At 40.1% G+C, this 26,492-nt stretch overlaps 1 protein-coding gene across 3 annotated transcripts in view; it reads right to left on the bottom strand.

The window, feature by feature from the left end:
* gpc5a (glypican 5a) overlaps positions 1-26,492 on the bottom strand; it is a 125,895-nt gene that overhangs the window by 87,833 nt on the left and 11,570 nt on the right. For all 3 annotated transcript variants that reach the window (XM_044200531.1, XM_044200540.1, XM_044200549.1), the window contains exons 3-6: positions 10,922-11,382; positions 10,596-10,829; positions 9,649-9,779; positions 9,387-9,512 (exon numbers count right to left, since the gene is read on the bottom strand). In XM_044200531.1, the coding sequence (XP_044056466.1) occupies positions 9,387-9,512; positions 9,649-9,779; positions 10,596-10,829; positions 10,922-11,382 (952 nt within the window). The remainder of the gene's footprint in view (positions 1-9,386; positions 9,513-9,648; positions 9,780-10,595; positions 10,830-10,921; positions 11,383-26,492) is intronic.

The raw sequence follows: 26,492 nt of genomic DNA, 5'->3' as shown, positions 1-26,492 counted from the left end.
CGCCTTGGTTTCCATAGAAACTGCAGGACAACATTACAGGGACAATGATAAGAGAGCAAAGTCTGGTCTCAGGGCATCCCGCAGTGTGCAACATTGTTGTTGAAGACATTTGTGTTTACGTCAGAGAAATGAAAAAGCTATTTAGATTAATTCTCAGGGAGCCTCCAGACTCAGACCTTTTACAGTGGGAGGTGAGATTAATGAGAGCATATTCACACCTAGCTTTCAGCTTAGGTCAGGAGCTAAAAGGTAGGTTTCCACTTCTAAAGAGGTGCTGAGTCTTCTGTGGGTACAAACTCCCCGATAAGGACAAAACAGATCTGAAATGATTGTCTAGCTTTTTTTATAAGGATATCATACTGCAAAATGTAACGTTTAGAGGATATTTTAAAGATACTGGGGAAGTTTAACTGGCTGGAACTTATAAAGAAATAAAACATTGAGCATTTGCCTTCGAAAACTGTCAATATTCCAAATGCAGCCTACCTACGCATTCAGAATACTCTCCAGGCTAAAAGTGCATAAAGAAGAAACAAATTGCACAGGTAATGAATACTTAATGACTACTACATTTTTCACTTTGTGGCAGTAAATGGGAAGCATGTTTAGTTAACAAATGAGTGGAAAATCAAAGGAACAGAAGGTACCACACGCATTGTCAAAAGCCTGCAGCCGTGAGATAAGCTAAGACAATGATACGAAGATATGAGAGTCTTTGTTTCCAGACACACTCCTGCGAGAGAGAAATTAAGTTTCTTCTGCAGCAGAACTCAACATCGATATGGTCCACATGTAGTAATAAAGTCGATGTGAAATAAGGTGCCCTTGATAAGACACAAGACTCTAATTCATGTAGACATGCTTAGAGCTACTCAACATTAGGTACTGAGCTTTTATTCTGTATTCATCCCAACATAACAATTGTTTCAATAACAGAGAAAAATACTCAAGAGAATGCACTATGAACTCTCCATACACAAAACAAAACAAGAAAAGAAATATCAGAATATTTATTGTAGATGTCCATTACGAAAATTGCTCTGTTAGTCTATTGTTTACTGGTCTGTAGTGCAGAACTATTCCTGCTGAGAACTGTGAGAAACAGTTTCTGTTATCAAAACAATATTGCTGTGTCGTTGTGATTAAATCACAAGATGGGACTTTTTATCAGCACCTCCAATTCTTTAAGTCTTTTATAACGAAACAAATAGATCATGCTCACACAGAGGCTTTTCTCACCAAAGACGTGCTACCTTTGCTCCCTCTTTATGAGCATTAACTTCACATTTTTTCCAACTCTTTGTTCCCCGTTTTTCCGCAGCCTCTGATTTATATCCAAGCTAAAGAGGAAGAGTGCTCCGCGGGGACCGAGTGTGTGTGCTCGACGGTAGATGGAGGCAGGCTGATATCACACACCAGGGTGAGGGTGTGCGCTCTGACAGCTCATCAGTGGACAATAAGGCCTTGGCTGTTAATGTCCTGCTACCTGGCACACTGCAGGGTCACAATCTGCTCCAGATGCTGGAGGCAGGCGGCCAACTCGTGGCGGGGGGGGGAATCAGTGCTCAAGAAGCAAAAAGGGAGTGGACTCACTGAAAAATGAATGGGACTAGACAGACACACACATACATGCATGCACCACCTGCAACCAGCCAACTCAGAACTTACAGTCTTTTCTGCACAGTGGTCTTGTTGGCAGTTACTGTAGCAACATCAGGGATAATATCTGAGCACAAATAAATGAAATCTCTAGATAGATTGAAAATTTATCTGTTCAGAGCAATCATGCATAGTTCAAGAACGGGGGGGGGGAGATAAAGACATGCACACGTGCACACACACACACACGCAAGCGCGCGCGCACATCTACACGCACATACAAGACGGACTTATGAACTCAATTTAGTCAGCCAGACAGAGTTCTTGATTCTGTCACTTGGGATAATCGTCAGGATGTGGTACTCTGACCGAGCCCCTGCGTCTAAACCCAGGCAGGATATAAGGTCATGTTGGAGTGGAACTCTAGCCATGCAGCACCCAGACCTCAAGTGCTCCAGTGGTTTTGTGGTTATCTGCAGTAGCCAGCTGTCGCAATACAGAGGAACTTTCAAGAATGTCCCCTCTCCTCTTTCCCTCCTCTCTCTCTCAATCAAAAACTGTCCAATCAGCCCACCCATCTCTGTCCTTCTCTCTTTTGTCTAATTTTAGGATGTGTAAATCTGTGAATTATTGTTTGTTTTGTATTGTTGAATTATTGCTAGTTTTTAGTGTTTGCCTCAAAAGATTAAGACCTAGAATGAGTCAAAACAAAACAATTATGGTTGGTGTTAGGAGCCTGAGTTATAGAACAAGACACTAAATTACCCAGTTGGTTCCCAGGCAGGAAAAGAGAAAAACCTCTGCTATATTTGTATTCAACTTTATGAACTGTTGGTAGCCTTTGAGGTACTGGGGATTCTATACCACATTTATTTCAAGCTGGGGGTTTTTCATGGGATGGAAGGAAACAACTCTTACTTTCTCGCATGACTAAGTGACTAAGAGGACAGCTATGCATAATATATTTGACAGTGAATGTTTAAAAGGTTATTCCTTTCCGTTCAAAATTAGGTCAGTTCATCACTGTAAACGAATGCAGGAGGAGGCGGTGAGACTTGATGTTCTGCAGGGTGTCTGTTTATCACTTAACTTTTGTTGTCGGTCTGTCACTGTCAGGGACAACATGGATAAGACCCACCACTCAATGGCATTCATCATCAAAACTGATGCAGGGAAGCAGTGGAGTGATCAGCAATCTGGCATGTTTCTGGTGTGTGTGTAACCCAAAGTGCAGAGCTCCACCTGCTGGTCAAAGATAGCTACAACAGCACTAAATCAGGCCTGAAGCACAAGCATTTGGATTTACGACTGCAATGACCACAGTCATTTTACTGAACGGGAAGCCACAGTGTTGCCAGCAGGTTTATTAATGGACAACGAGTAGGCATTAATATGTGCACTGAACAAAGATAACCAGCTGTGATATTATGTTTATTTGAGGCAGCATATGGAGAATTCTCTACAATATGTATCTACTATCAGTATGAATTTCACATAATTATTCTTAACCCTTGTGTTTTGTTGAAGCTGGATTTACTTCCTTAGTGTTCGTGGTCCCACAGACACTACTGCTGTATGTGTAAAAATAATGATAACTGCAAAATCAACCAATTTTTTTACCTTTACATATTTTTTTATTCTGATCTTATTAAAACCCAATATATAGAAAAGTATTGAACTAGTAGGTCTTTCCTTGACAAATTACAGAAATAACCATAAAGCATTGTTATATCACTAAATATGGAAATTTTATATGTTATATAGGCATATAGCTGTGTTCTATGAGATCTCAATGCATCATTTTCTGTAGCAGACTTCTAAATAAGCTCAAAATTATACTTATAAATTTAAGAAAAAATTAGAAAAAAGTTTTGAGTTGTCAAAGAGGGGCGGGGTCTCCAGGATCCCAAACAGAACATTTCAAACCTCTCAGGACCTCAGGGGTCATGAGATAATTAACTGCATAGGAAAGAATAAAAATATATTTCTGCAAAGTAGTATGTTTTTATCAGACTTTTCTCAAGTCTTTGCTTTTTTCTTGTAAATTATTTAATAATTTTACCTTCAAATTACTGATATAAAACAATCCGGGAAGGCAAAATTACTCTTTGGCCACAAAGGGTCATTGCTTTGTTTTAAGGTGTCACACGTTGGAGAGTAGAGCGATATTTTACTATTCAACACATGCTGTCCCCTGATGGGAACACTGTGTGGATTTTGCATTGAGGCTCAGACAACCCTCAATGAGGAAGTATGTTCCCGGAGCTGGCTGGGATAACCTAAGCTCTTGATGCTTCTTCAGTGGATTCCTATTAGCAGAGCTTAAAAGCTGTCATTTCACATCTAGCTGGGGGATGGAAGCGGAAATTAGACAAATTACAAAATAGGCAAATGACGAAACAGTCGTATGAGGAACAGAAAAGAGCAGGATAGAATAAAATAGATATGAATAGAGCAGCATAGACCTACATTTACAGAATCAATCCCTTCCCCTGCTAACTGGCCACACATTGAGGAGAGGCTTGCACTACGACTCAGGGCTCTTATTACCATGTCATTAACCTCTTCAGGATTAACCGGGCTTCAAAGAGACACGGGAAAGGTCAAAGTTCAGTGCTCAAACAGCCACTCCAGCGTGAAGGGTGGCCGATTAAACGAAAGGCCACACTCATATCTGCCCGCCTGTCTTCAAGCATCTTTTCGATACATACTGTAACATTCAACCCACAGCACTCATCTCTCCATGGTAAATTCCAACAGCATGCAAGGTCAGTTGCCTTGTTATCATAAAAATAAAAAAACAGTTGTACTCAATTAGAAAAAGGCTCTTTGAAAATATAAACACACCGCCAAACACCTGGTGTGTGTTGGCAGCCGTGAGACAGACTGCAGGTGGGGATGAATTAAAGCGAGTCTACACCGGAGGAGGTAATCATGAATAAAACATCACACTTTCGTACTTGTTGAGGCTGTAGCTTTTTAGCAGAGATAACTCCTGGTTGTTGTCCCTCACTGGCAGGGAGAATGGGAAAAGAAGACTTTTTTTTTAGTCTAGACTTAATAATAAAATAGATTCCAAAATAGATTTGCTACCTTGCGCACGCTCACATATACGTTTTAAGATCAAGTGTCAAACTGAATTAGAAAGTATATGTGTGGCAACTGAAAAAGAATGGGAATCCCTGTAATCCCTTGACTAGGTCTTTGTTTGTCTTTGTCAATCTGTTACTCCGACAGAGAAACAGAGAAGAAATTGTTGCTTGTGTGTGTGTGTGTGTGTGTGTGTGTGTGTGCGCACACACTTATAGAGAGGGGACAGCTCATGGCAACCTGCCATTCCTTCAGTGTGTGTGTATCCATGACGGATGGAGAAAGCATGTGGGAATGTGTTGACCTTTCTGCCCAGACGGGGACAGTGTCTCCAACCAAAGAAGATCACCGTCACTTCCACAGTTTGAGGGATGTTTCACAATTTAATTTTTATTTACCTCCTGCTGTCTAGTGACATAAATCACAAGAACATTTTAATCAGTCTTGCAGAGTGACATACATAAGGGCGTAAGATAATTTTTTATGATACTACTGCCTATATGATACCTGAATTCTGGTTCTCATAATAAAAACTTTTTTCAATGCTTGAAAAAATGTAAACATGTTTTCAGAAAACTTTTTATTTCAAGAGTCTATAATCAATATTTTCATTTCCACATGGGATCACATGAGCACCCACCAAATATCACCCACCTCTGCATTTCCCCTCAGCTCTAAGGTGCTTTTTAGCATCTTTAAGCTAATTGGTTTTATGGCTGCAACTTTACTGTTTTGGTTCACTCTCACCGCTCTTTTCAGCCACAGCAGGCAGCTGTTTTCATCATAAAAAGCTCTAAAAACAAACTGTACACTACCTGCCCAGCTGCAGGGAGACAAAGTTGAACATAGTGGAGCATTTAGCAGCTAAAGAGCCACATATTTCCCTCAGGAGTTGGTAGAGACCAAAAACAGAGCTAAAAGAGAGTTAATATTGGACTTACATTCATCATGTGGACACAAACACAACTTAAATGAATGCTAACGTTGCTTCATACAGTATCTGCTCATTATCTGCTGGATGTTAAAATAGGCAACGTTTACGGCTTGTTTCCGCTGCCCTCAAGTGGCCCCAAAAAATCAATTATTGCCAGTTTAAGAAAAGACGACAAAGGTCTCCAATCTATATTGTTGATGAATAAGTAAACAAGACTGCAAATCTTACGAGGCATTAGATACCAACTTTCGGTACTTAACAGTCACATTCTGGTGTGATAACCAGCCCTACCACATACAAATCTTCAGAACATGCTATAGTATCGTGGAGCAAAACAGCCAAAACATTTGATATGGTTTGTTTTGCAGGTATGGTAATTGAGTCTTATTTTTTCTATTATTTAGCATCATTTCACATTCTAACTGTGAGCACAATAACACAGTTCAATGTGGGATTATTTCAAGTAAAATTAGCTGTCACAAAAGATGGAATGGATGGAACAAATGTTAATAAGCCATAATACTAATCAGAAAATGTCATGTCCAATCCCCCCTCCAGTATGAGTGTGTAAGCAAGGGACAAACCAGGAGACAGAGAGAGACAAAGAGAAAAAATGTGTTTAATGTGTTTACTAAATCTTCCCTGAAGCGAGGCCCCATCATCTACATTCACTCACATAGACATTGAGATGAAAGCTGCTTGTGTTCCTCCTCTATGATCTTATCTGATTGTTCTTTATCTTTTTGTTTACCAGGGACCCAGATGAGGATGTGCATTAAATCTCCCTCAAATCGCAGGCTCCTGTGTCATGTTTTTTGTGTTTGCCCTATTTTATTAAATAAGACAAAGCTCTGGTGCAACTCACTACTTTAAGACCATAAAACAATCTGTGCCAGCACGCACAAAGAAGTTATAAAAGGCATCCGCACACATTCAAATGTAGAGTCACACACACACAGACACACAGACACACACACACACACACACACAGAGCAACTGAACCAATCGTTTAAGGTCTCCGAGGCCTTGATAAGCTTCTGTAAATCAGCCACCATCCGACAGCGAGTTTTATTCCCCTCTCTCTCAGTGAATGTCAGGTTATGACCCGTAGGCAGGAGGTTATTTATTGCTTTAGTCTCAACTTGTGTTGACTCCCAGCCACTCATCTATGGTTCTAGGCTAATAGAAAGCAGCAAAGGGTTGTAGATCTGCTAAGCTGCAGGGACTCGGCTCAATAGTCTACTCAGAGCCTCGTCTCTCCAGATTCTTAATGTCTCTCAATTCTTCGGCTTTCTTCCTCTACTATTTTTTTTTTTTTGGTAATGACCAAATCTAAATGAAAACCTGTGAGTCCCTATCAATAAATGTTGGTGTGAAAGAAAAAAAGGGAAGGAGCGTTAAAGAGCTGAGAGAAGCCCACAGACCATAAACATTTCCCAGAGGCAGCTGGCAGAGATGATAGACAGCCTGCAGCCTGCTGGCCTGCCTCTTTCTCGAACACGTAAGTAACATCTCTATTCTCAGAGATGGCTGCCTCCTTTGTAACAGAAACCTGAGGTGTTATGTTGGAAGGTAACAAAGGATGAAAGAAGTAAATTGTCAATGCCAGAATGAAACTTACCTTAACTCTAAGATGCTAAGAAGGCTGTGAGAGACCTTCTTCCCCTCACCCACCTCCTTCTTTCTTACCTTCACACAGCTACTGCGAAACAATCTCAACAAGGCTGTCATCCTTTACAATGGACCATCTAAACCAAACTGGCAACCCCAACCTCACCGTAGTTTGAAATACGGGCCCACTTGCCATTTCTACAGTGCTGACAGCAGCTGACAGTTAAGAGGAACAACCACAGACTGAGGATATATGAGGGGGTCCTTGAGTGATGACAGCACAGGTAAGATGGAGAACTTTGATGTAATGGAGACAAGGCCGCTGACTGATACTTTGAAAGAGGCCAGTTTGTCTGCTCCAGTTCACAACCATTCATATCCAAGATCTATGTCTATGAGCACTAACAGATAATAGAATAATTCTACATCGGTGTCAGCTTGTTTGTGGGGGTATATATATATATATATATATATATATATATATATATATATATATATATATATATGTGTGTGTGTGTGTGTGTGTGTGTGTGTGTGTGTGTGTGTGTGTATTAGACCGAGGTCAAATGGTGTACAAACGGCCTACTCGTGCCAGGATCATTCAGTGAGAAGTCTCTGGAGCTGGAAACCTGCAACTTCATGCAAACTAAAACCCTTTTCAGACATGGAATACTAACATTGCTGGCTTCATCTTTCTGTTAAAGTGATGGATGTTCGTCATTCAGACAAAAGAGAGCTGCAGATTTTTAAACTTATTTTGCCGTTGAATCCTTAATTAATGACCATCATAAGCAGGGATCCTCTGCACAGTGAATCCACTGATACATTTTCACATCAATTTAATCATCTAACGTTATCAAATTCTGCTGCCTGTTTTATAACATCCGACAGTGCACAAGCACAGAACGACAGGACGTTCATTTGGGATTCCTATTAGCTCACATGCAGTTTGTAAAGCATTTTGCTGGATACTCATTTATTCATCCACGCAGCTGGCATGAATCAACATTGGAAATATATAGAGAGTGTGCTGGTCAGATTATCCCAGTGGCTGTACAACAGTTTTTTTAACCTCTTCTGCTGCTGCAGCCTTTAAGTTCAGATGTATGCCGGGCTGAAAGTGTTACAGAAATGTTACTAGGTCCTCTGCCAAGGTAATTTTTTCACCCTTGTTAGCTAGTTTAATTGTTTTTCTGTCTGCCAGCAGAATATAGGGAAGGTTTTCAAGAAATTAGCGGGCCAGGTAGGTCTTGAACCAAAGAACCAAGGTTTAGTTTAATAGTAAACCAGAAAGCAGATCTCTTCTATAACAATCTTTGTTTAATAGCAGTAACTAAGAAACTAACAGAGATTGAGACCCAATTCCATATTCTAAATGTATCTTTTCAGAGACCAGAAATCAATAAAACATCAAATATAAAGAACCCCCTACAGAAATATTTTAAGATGTATACAAATATTGTTACCTTGTTAAAAAAAAATTATTCCTTATACCTCACTGAAAAATCAGGAATCTATGAATATTCAAATATTGTTTATTTCAAAAGTTTAACTACTGGACAAAAGAAGTCTATGACTTCACTGAAAAGCCCATTTTCAGTATAAGTATATAAGTTCCATATTGGACAAGGATTGGCTTCCAGAGTAGTAAAATCATGCTGGTACGTACACGTGTTAAATTCAGATTTAAGGTGAGCACAGAGAAACTTTCCACCTTCAGCCAATGAATGTGAAAACAGCCTTCTAGTGCAAAAGTAAGGTCAAACATCCAAGTGAAGTAACAATAAGCAAAACACATTTTTGAGTGGAGGAGGGCTTTAAATGAAAGGATTGATTTCTCATGCGCTGCAGTGTCTCTGCTCTTCAACTTTGGAGCAATGTGAAAAATATATATTAATGTATGTAGTGTAAAATTGATGTTTAAATTCTGTCCATAAAAAAGGAGTTGCATAGTCTCAGTACCACATTGCTTTGTTGACACATACATGTAAAATAAAATACCTGAATGCTTAAAATAGTGGAGGTAAGGTATGCAGTTATATGATATGAACCAGTGGCATACCATAAAATTATCAGTGAATAATATTGACACCATGTCTGTCTAATCAGATGGGAGACAAATTAAAGGAAAAACCCTCTTAATAAAACAAACCTTTTTACAATATCGGTTCCATTCCAGCAGGACAGCCCATCACCGGAGGCCAGCTCACTCACACACAGCTGATCCGCCAGGCCACCGTAGTACGTGCGGTAGAGACGTAGACTGTTCAGAAAATCCCTAAAAAAGCAGCCACATGTAGGCACACAGATAATTAACTTGGTTAACAAAGTGTTTTACATATTAATTCTAGATTTAATGAAAAACAAATCTGAAAATAACACTTGCACACATCTGTCATCTTTCACCCATTTACCTTTTCCTGACAGCGAGTGAGTCCCCTAACACCCTGACAAGAGCTTTAAGAGGGATGGATTCTCTGCTGCTGCGCTGGATGCTGACTGACTGCGCAGGCTTCCTGCTTGGTGGGCCACACAGTTTGTGCACCTATTACCCAATGAGACAGACACAAATTTAGGTCTAAACACTGAGTGAGAAACATTTTAAATCTTGCAAAACTGCACTGATGCATGACCAATGAGCCATATTTTAGATGGTGAGTGACAGCTGTTTATACTAAGGCCATTAGTGCAGCCAAGCCTATCATCTCCCATTTCTGAATGTACTGCATGTGCGGCCTATCAAGCAGCAGCGACACTAGACAACCACTAGATGGAGCTGTGATGTCTCTATCAGAAAATGAAAGACACAGTAGTTCAGGAACAAACATCTTGTGGAATTCATTTCATAACATATAATAAATATAGACAGAAAGTTACATGTTCATGTTTCATATTTTATGGTTGGACTTTTATAGATACTTGTGTTTTATTGATAAGGACTTTCTAGTTTAAGTAAATTAGTCCAAGCCTGAAGAGTGACTGTTGCCACTCTCTTCTCTGTCTGGCAGTTAAACTTCTAAATGTCTGACTGCCTTGGAGCTGCACACATGGATGTATTTCTGGAGAGTTCTGGTCTGGTCTGTTCTGACTAACCTGTTGTCTGTGGTAAGTGCAATTTCAAGCAATTCAGCTTTGGTCTCCACACCACTTACCTATCTGACATGGAGCTAGCAGCTGGAACAGCAGTGTAATTCAGAATAAAAATCTCTCCAGGACTGACACTGAAATGCTTTATCCTTAATCTATTCCTCTCCCATTCACCCTGTCAGATTTACTGGTTTTCACCTCCCACAAAACCCCAGTACAGTTTCAACTCAACCATCCTAAACAATACTAAATCTCTCCTCAAAGATGATCTGACCTGTGCTGAGAGGCGGGGTCCATTTTTCTGAGCGTGTCCGACAGCATCATGAAGTAGTGTGTGAACTCCCAGAAGCACTTGCTCCAAATCCTGAGGTCCTTCCATCCGTGCTGACAGGCCCTCCAGCGAGCGAACAAACTCTCTCCAGTGGGTGTCAATCTCTGCCATGCTTGCCAAACAGCCCCGCATCACATTGAGGCAGTAACCCATGCAGGGCTTGGACTGGGTTAACCCCTGTGAAGCAAATTACTTTGGGATCAGTGATGCCGGTGAAGACTTCCATTAATTGTGACTGATAAACTCACTTCAGAGACATGCAACCATACCTGACAGTGAGGACAGTAGTGCATCTTTAGCAGGGCCCGTCTGCACTCGCGGCTCAGCTGTAAGTGGTCTGTGGTATTGATGACCTCGATGCCGAGGTGCAGTGCCTGAAGAAGAAGCTTCCCGGAGACCCCAGAGCGAGCAATCTGATCAGCCAGGAGGCTGGGCGCCCCACCAAACGGTCTCACATCACGGCTGGACGACCTTACACACTCAGCGTAGCCTGGTGATATGTCGCTGAGGCCTGGGTTGATCAGGTGATTGTAGACCAGCGGGAAGAGAGCGTCAAAGAATCGCTGTACTAACTCGTCAATGTTGAACTCAGACCCCAGCAGGAACAGACTAATATCTGTGAAGAGTTCCCGCACAGGGCCCACGGCCTGATCAGCCATGTTGCGGTATGACTCCTGGAGGACGGCATTAGTGTAATTCTCCGCCTGCCTCATCAGGACCTCAAATATATCTGTTGGATGGACAGCAGGAGAGGAAGAGACAAAGAAAGAAAGACAAAAGATTACAGAGGGACTGCAACACATTTCAACACATTGACAAAGTTAAGTTGCACTTGCTGCCTGTTGGGAGTCAGAGAGAGAAATTAATGACTAAATATCTTCTAACTGGTAACACTAAAGGCTGAAACTACTGTCTTGTAATGAATGAGGCTATATACACAATATAGTTCCCTTATTGAGCTTCTACTTCCATTAACCCAGAATGAAGAGAAGAGTCTCCAGGGGTCCCAGCAGGAGCTCAAGCTCCCTGCGTCTTTCCAGAAAGCGAGTAAAGTACGTGTAGGGAAGCAATTTGTTCTCTAATCAAAAGCTGAGCTGGCAAAAAAAATGGAAAAGAAAGTGGTTCCAACACATCAGTGTAGAAGCTGCTGTGATATAATATGAACAGAGCTACAGTATATATAGTGTTTTAATAAACTAACCACTTCTACCAAACCAGCATGAGTGGTGTCAGTGAGAGGAGAGGAAGACTCCTTGTGTCGTGGGAGTTCTTGGAGTGAGAAAAAGAACAAGTGGATAAAACTGAGAAGAGAGATAAGAGGAGGAACATGACGGAAGAAAGGCAGAGGTTAAAAGGCTGAAATGAGGGAGAGGAAAGGTTAAGAGATATGGGGGGATGGAGAATGGAAGCTTTACAAATTACTTCCTCAGAGAATAAGCAGTTATAATAATGTCCATTCCATTTGCATCCACCACACATGTACAAGGCATCGTGCCTGCCATTATACAAGCATGCACACATAGCAGACTCCATGCTTTACAAGGATAAGATGCTCACTTTCAACCTAAAATTCTGCTAAGCTTCACTCCAGAAAATACTGAAGTATCCTAATCCTCAGGCCGCTGCATCAGGAGGCAAAAGCATATCATACTGTTGCTCTTTTGTCTGCCACAGGAGTGTACCCAGTGCTGTAAGCAGTATCTAGTTTTGCTTACGAGTGTGTTTCTATGTGTGTTTTTAGGAGCGGTTGTTTGGGAACATGTACGGATAATGCAGCATTACGGCATCCAACAGTCACATAAGGGGAAAAAATGTCCAGGTCTGCCAAAAACACACTTGAGGACAGAAATAACAGCTAGTTCTGTTCAAAATGTGAAGTGAAGTGCAGTTAAAGATGTTAAAAATAAAGTTGGAACCAGGAGATGGTTAGCTTAGTTTAGCCGGGAGCAGTGACTTCTTTGAGTCTCTGCTAGTTGCCTGGAAACCACACGTGGACGACAGGATACCAGGAAGTTACTGTGCCCAGCTAAGAAATAGTCCGGCACATAACCCACTGCAAAACCTCAATTCGTTTTTTGTTTTTTTAAGGAATAAACAAACTAAATATAACATAGCTGTTTCCCCCTGCTTCTAGTCTTTATGCTAAGCTAAGCTAACCATCTCAGGGGTCACATCTGACTGATACCTGATCCATTTAATACGGTCGATATCAGCAGAGATACCAATTTAGTGTATCAGATGGTGCATCCTTACTCCTGTACAGGCATTTAAGCATTTATCAGTTTGGTCTGGAATAAAAACTAAAGACTATTTATAATCAAATTAATAGTCATGACATTGAGAAGCATAAAAATATCGAGTGTGATTCCATTTTAAAATAACCTATATCATATTTCATTAATTACTTTTGGTTTTTAAATACATTTGATTATACATTTTTGACAACAGAAAAATAACATATAGTATTACACATCACAGTATGATTTCCCTGAAACATGATATGAGAAAATGATAAGCGAGCTCTACATGTTTTACCAGACATGAAGGAATGACCTCAGCACAATAGAAAATGTTCCACCAGTGCAACAAGCTACCCTTTATCCCTTTGTCTCTCTTTTTTCAGTTTTTGTCTCAGCTAATACCTGAGCCATGGCCATTCTCACATCATGTGCTTGTCATGAGTTGTGAGGTAATAGTCAGAGTGAAGGCCTGGAGTTGCCTATGGGGGTATGGGGGCTGAGAGTCTGGGGGGGTGACCAGTGTGATAAGGGCTTAGATAGTTGAGTGCTGTATAATATGCACCGACATGGAAAGATTGACCGAAAGCCCCCTGGAGAGGGCGACTGCGAGGGGGAACAGAGAGGGGTCTGGCATCCCTACAGGCGCGCCGTCTCAAGCAGGCAGCATTAAACACAGGAGGTACCAGGAACTGAACCTGATCGCAGGATCTCGCACGGACGTGAGAGGTTTAACAAGATCTCAAAAACTCAAAGACGTGTGTTTATGTGTGGATGAGAAAAGAAGCCGCACCTCCTACACAGCAAGCACTCAGGTCAGCGAGCGGTATGAAAAAAAGAGAGAGAATGTGTAAAGAATGGCAGATGTGAAAGTGCAGCGAGGATAATATGTCTGTGTGACTGTGAATGAATAGACAGATAAAAGACAGGCACGCAGACAAGCAGAGAAACACAGAGAGAAAGAAATATGTGCTCGTGGAGTACAGTTAGAGATTATTACAGCCCTCGGGTGTATGAAGCAGAGCAGGCAGAGTTATGAACGGTCCCACAGGGATTAGAGCGCGTGCTTCAGGGGGGTTTACCACATTACATTGTGGAGTTAATGAATCCCACCTGTCAAACCATATAAGAAATATCTTTGTAGTAAACTAATTTGTCTGTGTTTTTTCTCCCTCACCCGTTTCTTCTTGTGCTCCCTCGGACGTAAATCTTTCATCAAGTCACTTACTGATTTTCCCGTCATAGGTCCATAAAGGTAAACTTGAAAAGGCATGGATAATAAGCTGATCAGTAATTCTGCTGTCTAAACAAGTCTGCTGTATTAGAAGAACACCTACACAGAAGTTGCTAGCTGTCCAGGCAGTTTTAATGACATTATTTTTCAACAAAGAGAGAGTTTGAAGCAGTGTCTCTCTCACTTGGAGGCCTAGACCAGCGGCCAGGCTTCTGGGCAAGCCTGAGGACAGAAATAAAGAGAGAGGGAAAAAAAAGGAACAAAGAGTAATGTAGTAGAGTTAGAAGGAGGAGGACGAGAAGAAGGTATATCTTTTACCTCTTTGAGAAATATTCAAGCCTATCTGACACTGTTTGCATTTTGAAACAGGCCAAATATGTTTCTTTAAAGCTGCTGTAATCACTATTTTTATATTAACAATGGATGAAATGACTATGTGTAATGTGAAAGGGTTGTCTCTCATCAACCTTGTTTTCAGTAGCGGCATGTAGCCATTTTCAGCTAAAAAGCTCTGAGAAAACAACTGTACGCTTCCTGCTCAGCACCTAGACAAACAAAGTTAGCGGCTAGCTGGTGAAGATACAGTAGTGGAGCATTTAGCAGCTAAAGAGGCAGATATTTCCCTCAGGAGTTGGTAGAGCAGCTGTTTGCTAACAAGTTCCCCATATCAACTTTATAAAGGCGCTAATGTGTAAATGTTGTGTTTACAGCTTGTTGTAGTTGATAACGTTTTCTAACCATATCAATATTTGGAATTATCTTATTTGTTGTAATTTTTTTAGCAGGAAAGAGAGCAGAGGAATGAAAAACATTCAGAGCTGTGGGCCTGTCTTTTGAAGACAGTTTAAAGACAGGTGTCCTGCTGTCTCACACAATGAGGACAAAGAGCAATAAAATAGCTTATAGACAAGACAAACAGACAACAATAAAACAAGTTAGACAAAACATTCTTCATATAGGGCGGCAAAAAAAAAATACATTTTTTGAAATGAATACGGAGTTTGACAGAAAACAACAACAAAAAAATTAAAGATTGGTTGTTGAAAGATTGTGTTCGTGGTTACAATTTTGATTCAGAAGATTAAAATAAAAATACCTGTATAAATGTTTAAATGTAAAAAGAAGAGAGTAAAAAGAGTATTTCGATGTGATGTGGAATTTTATTCCAGATTTTAGCACATGAACAAAAAAAAGGATCTAAACCAGTTAGCATGCATGCAGGTTTCAGTTTCAGACTTTGAAAATGTATTTCAGCATATTTTATTTTATTCTGAACATTTAACTGGTTTGAATGGTATCTATTTCTGATGCATGTTGAAGAAATTAAGGAAAGGATGTGTAACTTTCAATCCATCACTTAGAGTCACTATAAGAAGCCATTATAACATGCCACCCATCAACCTGCATGGGTTTCTCCCTCGCCTGCTGGCATGGTAAACAAATTCTCATTTACGAACAATTAATGTCTGAAAGCTCTGGTATCACTGGCTATCATCCAGATATATTGGCTATTATATACCAATCACAAAGCCCCTTCAGTTAAATTCCTCTGTAGCTGAGCTTTTCTCCACGTCTAAAAGGCTTTTAAATTTGATCCCATTTTCTTCCTTTCTCCTATAATTGCTGCACTTCTCATTTTCTTTAATGTAGGATTATCTGGTTAACTGTGACAGGGGTGGCTAACTGAGTGATGAGTTACACTTAAGGTCAGGGCTTCTGGCAGTTGGCACTAAACTAGGGAAAAAAAGGATTTTTATTTCACATCATTATGCCATCTATCGCTCTCTCTATTCCCCTCTGCATCTGATTGGTTTGGGAGGTAACAGTGATATTTTGACATAAAGTAACTAGATCAGACATCAGATGCAGATATATGACAATTATTAAATCGCCATGGAAACTATAATATACACAGTAAAAGTAGCACAAAGACAATTATAAGTTATGCCAGTTGAGGACGTGTACTGATAAGAAAATGCTGAGTGTTGCTTTCACCACCAGAGGGAGACATTTTTCAATTTAATGTGCAACTGTAGGAAATTGGATCAGTGTGATGTTGAGCAGGAGAAAACAGTACAGCCTGTTAAAATGGGCTAAACATGTGTTGCATGCTCCCTCCAGCTACTGCCCACCATCTCTATAACAACCACAGACAACCGATCCAGATTTTTATGCTGCACTTTGGTAAAATCTTGAGGTAAAGTGAACAGATATTTTTTTTAAATTACATAAAACATAAAAAAACAGCCCCAAAGTGGCAGATTTGCACACATTCCCATATGCTCACATCACCTGTTTAGGCTCAAATATTACAGAAGATGTTACTCATTGATTGAATTGATTAACTGAAGAATGTGCGTCCAGCGGTCTCTTCCTCCTCTCTCACCCTCATTTGTTCTGGGTGTCAACTAAACACCTACCAATAGCTAAATGTAATCCTAACCACAATGCATCCAAACAAATAAACTGTTATTTGATATCAAGGTCAAGATAGGTTTTGTGGCACAGACACACCTTTCTATTCTGGCAGTGAGAATAATTTGCCTTTTGTGACTTTTCGCGAGCATCAAATTTCTTAAATAATCATTAAAACACTGAAACATGACCATCAAATGTGGTTTACAAATCACTGTTTACAACTCCAAGAGATAAAAGTGGTACTACAATTTCAAAGAGATTAGCTGATATAGTTGCTTAAGGTATTATTAATATGCTGGATCAACCAGCCTCTGCTTATTACTGAGTGTGTGTGTGTGTGTGTGTGTGTGTGTGTGTGTGTGTGTGTGTGTGTGTGTGTGTATGTGTGTGTATTTGTATTCACAGACATGTCAATGAGGAAAAAGGTCAGCTGGATGAGAAATAAGAGTCTTTGTAGTCGAAGACCCTTTTAAAAAACAGACATAACACCGAGAGCTCCTGCTATCTCTCACACACTCACAGAATAAGCAGGAGCATGTACTATATTACAATGCATCCCTAAATGTGCACTGTAATGTGTGAGCAGATCACATCAATATCAGCTACTTTGTTTGAAGCTTTCCGTGTTTCCAGGTTTTCAAGCACTCAAATGCCACCAGACGACCTCAGCTGAGCTGTTAAGCAACGCAAAGATGGCTTTTATTAATGTGATTCATCCTCTCTGAATGGCTGTGACCACAACAGAGAAGCCCAATGACATCTGATAGGCTGCAGAAAAGGCCATTCTCCATCTAGAGAGGATGAGTCAGTGGCTCTGTGGGTTCAGCTCATCCCAGAGCAAAAGACATACAATGAAAGTCAAAAACTTGCAGGGTGGCACAGTTATTACAGTCAACAGAAAACTATGCCTTCATTGTGGCTTATTAGCGGATGAAACAAGCACCCGCACGCTTTGTTGTTTCTGGATGGAGTTTGATGACTATGTTTTCTGCACTAATGTTTGTGGCAACTAAAAAAAAACAGAAAAGGTTATAGTTCTAAAATTATAAAACTCAAAAAGATGTATGATAGAGCAACTGACTATCCAATCATCTCCCTATACACTGCAGAGTGACATGCGTGGTAACACTTTATTTTACAGGATTTCTTGTCGATTTCTTAAGAAGTTTACCAGAAAGAATCCTGTAATTTGGAACTAATTACAAGGAAAATGTGAATTTCATTTAAAAAGGAACAGCTCCCTTTTAACCCAAGTGAATGTTCATTTATTTTTGGATTTTTTTTCTTCATATAAATTGAATTGCGTGCTTGACTGTTGACACATTTTCGCATTTTTGCATTTTCAGCAGATCTGCCGTGCACTGACCAAAAGACTCTCTAGGTTATTCAGTTACCTGGAATTAATTCATTGGAAGTGTTCAAATTGAACAGTGCCTCTATTTTCCCTAAAATTTGTACCAAATTACACAGTTCTTTTTGGGAAACTTTGTGGAAATTATAATGAAATAACTCCTGTAAAATAAAGTGTTACCACATGGACTTCTACCTGTCTATCAAGTTTCTGTGACAGCCATTTTATTTTGCCTAACATCAAGAATTAATTACTTCTACATAAATCACAAAAAAAAAAAAAAAAAAAAAAAGTGTGCTTTAAATTTACCTGGTAATAACTTAGGTTTATTTTAATACATGACCTGCCTTCCTCTCAGGCTGTAAACTGGAGGCTGGTCTGACCGAGTTATGCTAACTAACAGACTCTTAAGCTGCTGGATATAGAATGTAAAAATAAATCTGCCTGTAATCTCTGCAAGAAGCAGCAGTACACGTTTACAACGTTAAAGCACTTATTCACCAAAATCAGCTGAATGCAGCACTGTCAGGGTTTTGATAAGAGTTTGAAATAATCTTATTTTAGTTTTTCCTGGGATGACAAATTTTCACACAAGCATGTTGGTTTGTGAGCTCCGTTAGCACACAACACAACACAGACACTTCCTTGACTCAAAACAAATGCAAATGAACGTATGATAAGATAGAAGAGTGACAAGAAAACAGATAAGGCAAATGAATCAGACTTTGCATCAAGACAGCATCATGGTACACACAAATAACACGCATACATCCTGGCAGACTGTCCCGATTTAGCAGGAGATTGAAGCGGAGCACAAAGTGTCATTCATTGTGCGCGAGTGAGCTCGGTGTACCTGCCTGCTCTGATCTACAAACAAACCAGTGAGAAAAACTGGGCCTTTTATGCATGTGTTTGTGTGTGTTAGGGCATGTGCAAGCATGTTCGCATGAGGAGGGGGAGAAATACATAAAGAGGGAAAGGCCATATCAAACTGCCCCATCTCAAAATGTTTCTCTACATAAGTTTCGACCTTCTGGATTGTCAATCTGCCTCCTTTTCAACTTGGCAACAGCAGCACCGCAAACACCGACAGAGTGACCACTCTGACCTGCAGATGGTAGAGAAAAAAGCCCTGGGATGTTTTCTTTTTCCTTCCATCTTCAGTTTCCATAAAGAGGGCATTGTTTTAAAAGTGAAAACAGTCGCCTGCTCAGAGGTGTTACAGAAGTTTGTTCTGGCTCAGGGTTTCTCAGAGAAGGGAGAGGGGTTGATTTATTTATTTAGTTAAAACTATGCATGAGAGGAAAGAAGAGGAAAGGATAAGAGAGGAGAGGAGAGGAGAGGAGAGGAGAGGAGAGGAGAGGAGAGGAGAGGAGAGGAGAGGAGAGGAGAGGAGAGGAGAGGAGAGGAATGATATGAGAAAAGGATGGGACGGGAAGGGAAGGGAAAGGAAAGAAGGAATGAAGGGAAGGAAAAGAGGGGTGGAAATGAGAGGAAATGAAAGAATAAGAGGAGGTTAGGAAAGGAAATGAGGAAAGGAGAGAAGAAAAGAGGAGAGGAGAGGCACATTAAGACCATAAGTCATTTTAATCTATTTTGCCTGGAGTCAGGCTCAGCTTACCATCAGCCCTTATCTCTGTGTACTTCCTCCTCCACATCAATAAACACGCTCCTCCCTATGTACATTAACAGTTGACAAACACATATTTAGCCAGAGCAAATTCAGCCCTTCTGTCAGAAATCTCATAACACCCACCTAAACTACAACAAAAGCCACTTCCCTCCCTCTGTCTATGCATGTACCTTTTTCCTCTCCATCTCTCTCTCTCTCTGCTGCTCTCTCTTTTCTCCAGAAGGCTTAAAAGTCAATATTTGAGGATCTGTTGCAGCTCTTGAACACTTCAAAAGAGCACAGAGCTCCGCTGTGAACATAGCCTTTAATATGCCGTTCAGGAAGAGAAGCAGAGAGGGTCAATAAAGTGGGGCACAAGTGCTTCTTGTAGGGAACTGTGTGTGTGCATGTGTGTCTGTGTGCCGTATGTATAGGTCAAATATCCTTTCATACATGCAGCACATGTAGAAACACAGGTTTAGATTCAGCACATGATGACTCGTAAGACATTTTCAGAGAACACACACACAGAAACCCAGACAGAAAGAGAGTGAGCTGCCACAGCTTTAAGAACCAGAGTGAAAATAATAATATCATAATAAAGCTTTCATTAGCTTTCAAAGGTGGTTCTGTGTGAGGCTGTGGAGGGTTTCCTGTGGCTGGCCTTAGGGAGCTGTTAGATGCCAGTGAAGGAGCCAACAGGCCTATCATAAGCCTGAACAGAGGGCCTAATGCACACAGCACGCCAGTGATTACTCTATTGAACTGGATAATTACATTAGATTTATAAAAAGATGATATGGAACATTAGGTTCAAGGGTCTGAATGTGGTAAGTTGTGTAATTTCACTTCGTTGACTGGCCTACAAAAGAGGAGCCATTATATTATTGATTACAATCTAAGCGTATGACTTGTACAAATGCATACAGGCGCGCTGGCATTCATGCAAAACTACGTCAGAGACAGTGAAGTCAGAAACCGATTTTAACAACAGTAAATCTACAATATATCAAGGCATCATTAAAGCTTCTCTGACAACCTGCTCAGCCACAGCTCATATATGTGTTATTAGCAATGAGTTAAAGAATTTTTGGGGGAAATTAATAATATTGTTCTGCTGTTATCAGCTCTGGTTACCTATGTTGTATTCAATATTCATTCATCTGGATTGTTTCCAGTAGGCCTGCGCAATATGAGGAAAATCTGCAATGTGCGATGACTTAGCTCAATATTGTGATGACGATATGACTTGTGATAAATAAACAAATATTGAAATGTGCATATTAGCTATGCAGTTACTATGTCAACCTGGTTGTCCTGAATATTTTAAATATAACTAAATGTTGTTTCTAGAGCAGCAACAGTAAAGTTTATTACAGCAAAGTCACTATATAAACTCAATATCTCATTGGAAACTAATCAAAAATGTGAATAAAATATCTAAGATATTATATTCCTGACATCAAAATACTGAGCAGAGCTAGCTTGCTGTGCTTGTGTAAAACATATAAGAGACTGCGGACAGAGCAGATTAAAATCTTTACTCGCAAAGGTTTTATTGCACTTACAGTAACAAGCATAGTTGTCCTCAACTCGAGTAATCTTCACTTCAATGTCTCTGCTGGCTGCCGTGCGTGTGCATGTGGAAGAGCTCAGTCCGACACGGAGAGCAGGGAAGAGGCTGCAGCGTGATAATAAATAGTATGGTCTTAGTCCCGGAGCCCGTTTAATACCGGGTTTCCATACCCATCTCTAAATTTATTGATTTTTCTTATTCATAGCGTTTCAGGCAGTCTTTTGTGGTGTGTTTATCATGCATGTTCATATCACGATGACGATGAAAATACGATTTATCGGTCAGCACTAGTTTCCAATGTGTCAGTGACAACTGATGAGCTATTAGCTATATCTGCCTTGCTTCGGCAGGTTTTCATTTTGCAACAGCAGGTGGATACATCTTTCTTTCGTCTTCCTGTTGCCTTAACGATAATAATAATAAACTTTATCCCGATAGCACCTTTCAAACACCCTTATACTATGTAACAGACAGAAAACAGGTCTCACCTTCACTGCAAAGAATATTAGCTGTTGGTAGAAAGCTATTATGGAGAAGAAAACATAGAAAACTAAGACATGCCTTCTTGTCTTGTCGCAGCTCTTGTAGTGTTCTCTAATGTGTACATTAATATGTTGCTTTTATTACTGTTATATGACTGAAAATTGTTGTTAAAAGTACACTTTCTCTGTGTTTTTTGTCTGTGTATGTTTTTAACCCTAATATGTCACATTTGTGTCCTTATGTATTGTGTGTATACTTGAAAGTATCTGATATGTACTGTTTTATGAGCCGTAGCTAAGCTTATTTAGAAGTATCTTACATTGTGGCACGTACATGTAAAAACTATCACGTACATCATGAATGTAAAAAGATGAGCAAAAACTCAAGTGACGCTAAAATTGTCTTGTTAAGCCAATCTGACCTTACTAGAGGAAGCAGATATTTCCAAGGGACAAATCAGAATCCAACAGTCTTATCAGCGGTACTGAACAGGCCATCAAACACTGGACTCCCAGCAGTAAAAACAACATTCATTTGTCACTCATGCCAGGATACTAGTGATAAGAAGGACAATTATGCCATTATATCTGCCATGTAGAGGAGAAGGACAGGATGAGGGGGAAGAGAAGAAGAGGAGAGAGTGGGAGCAGACAGTAGGCTTGGTGTATTGCTGTGTGTTGCTGTGTTTAGGATTTCATCGCCCAGACGACTACAGACTAATCCCTGGAGGCTCCTTCCTTACTTAGGAAATACTTCCTTCCGTCAGACTGACAGAAGAAGTGATTTCTCTTCTCCAAACAACTACAGTGAAACAGAGAAGCACAATCCAAAGAAACATGCCAAGAGTCCATTGTGAGCTGAAAAAACATCATACTGATGTTTTCATAAAAACTGCAGTGTGTTTGTGGTGAGCAGTTTCCTCTTGGTATCAGTTATAGAAAGTCATTTTTCCCAGTCAAATGGTCTGATGCACTGGCCCTAATTTGTGTCTGGTTTACTGTTAAGTTGGACATCTAAATTATTTAAAGAATCTTGGTTTAACTTGAGGGCTACTTTCTAGAAAAAGAGCCTATTATGGCTTGAACCATTCACTTAACATACCACCAAATCAAAGTAACATGGTTTGTGTGGAAAGCTGTGAGTGTCAGTTCAGTCTTTGCTGTATACAGCTAACAGTTGTAAATTTTGTAGCTGCACAGTCAGCTCTCCTGCACAAACATCACACTGGAATATCACATAGTGCTGGTCTCCACACAACTCAACACTATGTGAATCTCTAAAAAGAAAAGAAAACTGTAAATCTGTCATAAAGATACAGTTCCTGTTTAGCAGTGTGCTGTATCATCTAATCTAGAAAATGGCCCTAAGACAACAGCCAGCAGCCATAAATCTCCATTTCAAACAGCCACACAGGAGACAGACAAAGTGCTGACTGGTGTGTGTATTTTTAGGGCTCATCTCTATGCAGTGAGTGGCTACAGTTCAGTGTGCGTAGAATATACGTGTGTGTGTGTGTGTGTGTGTGTGTGTGTGTGTGTGTGTGAAAGAGTCAAAATGTAAGAGAAAGTCAGGGTGTATTCGTGTTAGCAAGTATATGTGACTGTCAACCTCTGGGACACAGCAGTGGTTTAGGATTTGAAGACGTGTGTCAACTGAACTGGATCTCCGGAGAGTAAACTGAACACACACACACACACACACACACACTCGCAGAATGACGGAGAGTCAGCAATTAGCTTCATGTCTGACAATGTAAAAGCTCTCAAGGGTTTCTCGTGGAATGTCAGATGAGGATGCTGGGTATTAAAAAGTTATTTATGGAAAAAGACAATATAAAACGGCAATTTGCATGCCTTAGGTTTCTGTGGATCTAAAGACTAACTAAACTAAAACGAAACATTTGTAAATGAAAACATGTTCACATAAAGGATATGTCATTAAAGAAATGGTTAAACATTTTGGGAAATACTGCTGTTAGATGTGAAGCTACAGCCAGCAGTTGGTTAGCTTAGCTTAGTATAAAAACTGGAGACAGCTAGCCTGGCTCTGTGTAGCTTAAGGTAACAAAATCTAGCTTCCAGTACCTCTAAAGCTCAATTATTAACACGTTATATCTCGACTGTTTCCGCACAAAAGACAAAGTGACAAAAACGACAATTCGCCATTTTATGAGAGGTTATGACTATTTCTTGGCTGGGAACAGTTGCCAGGCAACCAGCGGAGACACCAGGAAATCACTGCTTCCACACAAGAAATAGTCCAGCACATAAGCCCCCTGAAAAATGGCAAATTGGCGTTTTTACACTTCAGCTTGTATGGATTAAACAAACAAGATATATGTTAATTAGTGAGCTTTAGAGGTGCTGGTTGGCAGATTGTGTTACCTTTGACAGAGATAGGCTATCTGTTTCCCCCTGTTTCCAGTGTTTGTGCTCAGTCAAGCTAACTGGCGGCTGGCTGCAGCTTCACAGATATGAGAGTGGTATCAATCTTCTCATCTAACTCTTTGCCAGAAAACAAATATTCCCCAAAATGTCAAACTATGCTAACCAGCATGTCTGACACAGGAGCTGCAATAGGAGACAGAGGAAAAAACTGCTGTGGTTAGTCAGACTACGTTGATCTTTGCAGCAGCCCAAACACTTGGATTGTTGAAGGGTATTGACTCTCAATAATCCTGCTTCCCTCTAAATCCTCATCCTCTGACTTCAAACGCTGTGGTAAGACTTTCAATAGAATTTGGCATCCACCCAACTTTTTCTCCATCAGTCGCTCATTCTTCTTCTTCACATTCTGTTTCACTCTCTGTCCTCCCCTGGTTCAACTGTCCAGCCTTGACTCACAAAGCCAAGCCCAAACTCTGTGGAAATCTTGAGGAGAGGCCCTTGCAATGGCTGGCATACACACACACCAACACACACACACACACACACACTCTCACACACACACTCCTCTTGTAGGAGTGACAACAAAGAAGGCACGGCTGTAGAACCGGTGGACAAAGAGTCTGCTAAATGAAAGGTCCCACACAAAGGAGCAGAGAGCAGGTTAGAAAAAATTTTAAAGCCAGCTGTGAGAATCAACCAATGAAATCTTCAAACAAATCCAACTCAATATTTTCAATTTATGCAAGTAGTCATCACACACTCATCTTGCTGCTTACTATTGAAATCAGTGTTTTAACTCAAATTTAAGCCTTCCCATCTTTCATTCCCTGCACAAACAAGATACACTCATCAGCTTTCTATTCTTGACAAAAATAACTAAAAGTATTCTTTGTGGAGGGACTAATGATTTGCTAGTGTTATGAAACAACATGAGTAAGAATTTACAGGCAAGCTTGCAGCCCTGTGAGGTTGTACTTGAGGTAAACACTAACATCAGCATGCAAACAATCTCACACAAAAAAAACATAACATACCTGCTAACATGCTGATGATTAGCATAATGTTTAGCATTTAGCATAATTTAGCACGTTAGCAGGCTATCATTTGCTAATTAGCACTAAACACAGGAATGTCATTAGTTTTGTAGGTATTTGGTCATAAACCAAAGTATTGGACAAATTAAAATATTGACCGTATGATGACGGTAGAAGAAAATTGAAGGGATCATCAAAGTTATTTCAATCCATCCTAAGGGGGACACGAATGTCTGTCCCGACTTTCACTGCAATCCATCCAAACACCGCAGAGACATTTCACTCAATAAAACATAAAAATGTCAACCTTATGGTGGCGCTAGAGGAAAAGTCAGGGGATGAACAAAGTCATTCATCATCTAGGGGCCATAAAGGTCTGTACAAAATTCTGTGCAAGTCCATCCAGTAGATGTTGAGATATGTCACAGGATAAGTGAAAATGTTGACCTGCTGGTGGCGCTAGAGGAAACGTCAGAGGATCATTAGGATTAATCCTCTTGGGACCATGAATGTCTGTACTAAATTTCATGGCAATCCATCCAATGGTGACAGACATTGCCATCCCCACAGCCATGATGCTAACGTGGCTAAAAAAGCTAAAGATCTACAAATATGTCACTAAGATGGTATTCCGTGGATTACCTCCAGTCATTTTACAGAGAGAAACAACAACTGTTGTTTTATAGCAAATGTTAAACTGTATGTTTACTATTGCTGGTTACTCCCAATCAAAATGTAAAACTGATTTCATTTATTTTACACCTCTGATTTTTTCTTATATACAGTATCAGGTGTAACCAGTAACATCATTTTTTACATGAAAAACAAAAAGCAGCTTCTATGTGAGACAGCCTGGTGTTTCTTGAGGGGAATGTAACATGAGGAATGTTCATTTTCAAGACAAAAGATCCTAAAATGAGTCCTATAAAAAGCTGCATATTTTCCCTGACTGAGGCAAGCAGCCAATTTGTGACCAACATAGAAAGTTTACTGGAAAGGAACACTATGTTACTGTAGTCAGTGATGCAGTGCTGTTCAGGGCTGGTCACAGCACAATATCTGTCCTTGGTAAGAAATTACTGTTTTGAACTTGAGATTCTTGGAGAAATGTGGATTGCAAAGGAGCAGTTAGGTAAGTGTGGTGGCTGCTGTAGCACTGCTTTTAGAACAACTTTTTGCACAAAATCCATCGAAGAGCGACCTGGTAATCCCACTGGAATATTAAAGTAAATGCAGAAGAAGTGTGTTTATCCTAAATTCTGACTTCTGAAGCAACTAGTCAACAGTGGAAAAAATATCTTTTGTCATTAGTAAATAGGCCAGAGTTTGCACTATGCACATGACACAAAGAACCATTTAATTTAAAAGAATACACCAGATATTTTAGGTAGACTTAGTCATGTGTTAATAGTAGAATACATTGAAAATGTCATCAACCAACCAAGTGAGGTGGATACACATATTTTATTTACTTACGTGATGCAGTTAAATGATAGGTTTCACCTACT

The sequence above is a fragment of the Siniperca chuatsi genome, linkage group LG1 (assembly GCF_020085105.1).
Source record: "Siniperca chuatsi isolate FFG_IHB_CAS linkage group LG1, ASM2008510v1, whole genome shotgun sequence".
In the NCBI taxonomy this organism is placed as follows: Eukaryota; Metazoa; Chordata; class Actinopteri; order Centrarchiformes; family Sinipercidae; genus Siniperca; species Siniperca chuatsi.
Note: the sequence above shows the minus strand (reverse complement) of the source record. Positions and strands in the feature narration are given on the sequence as shown.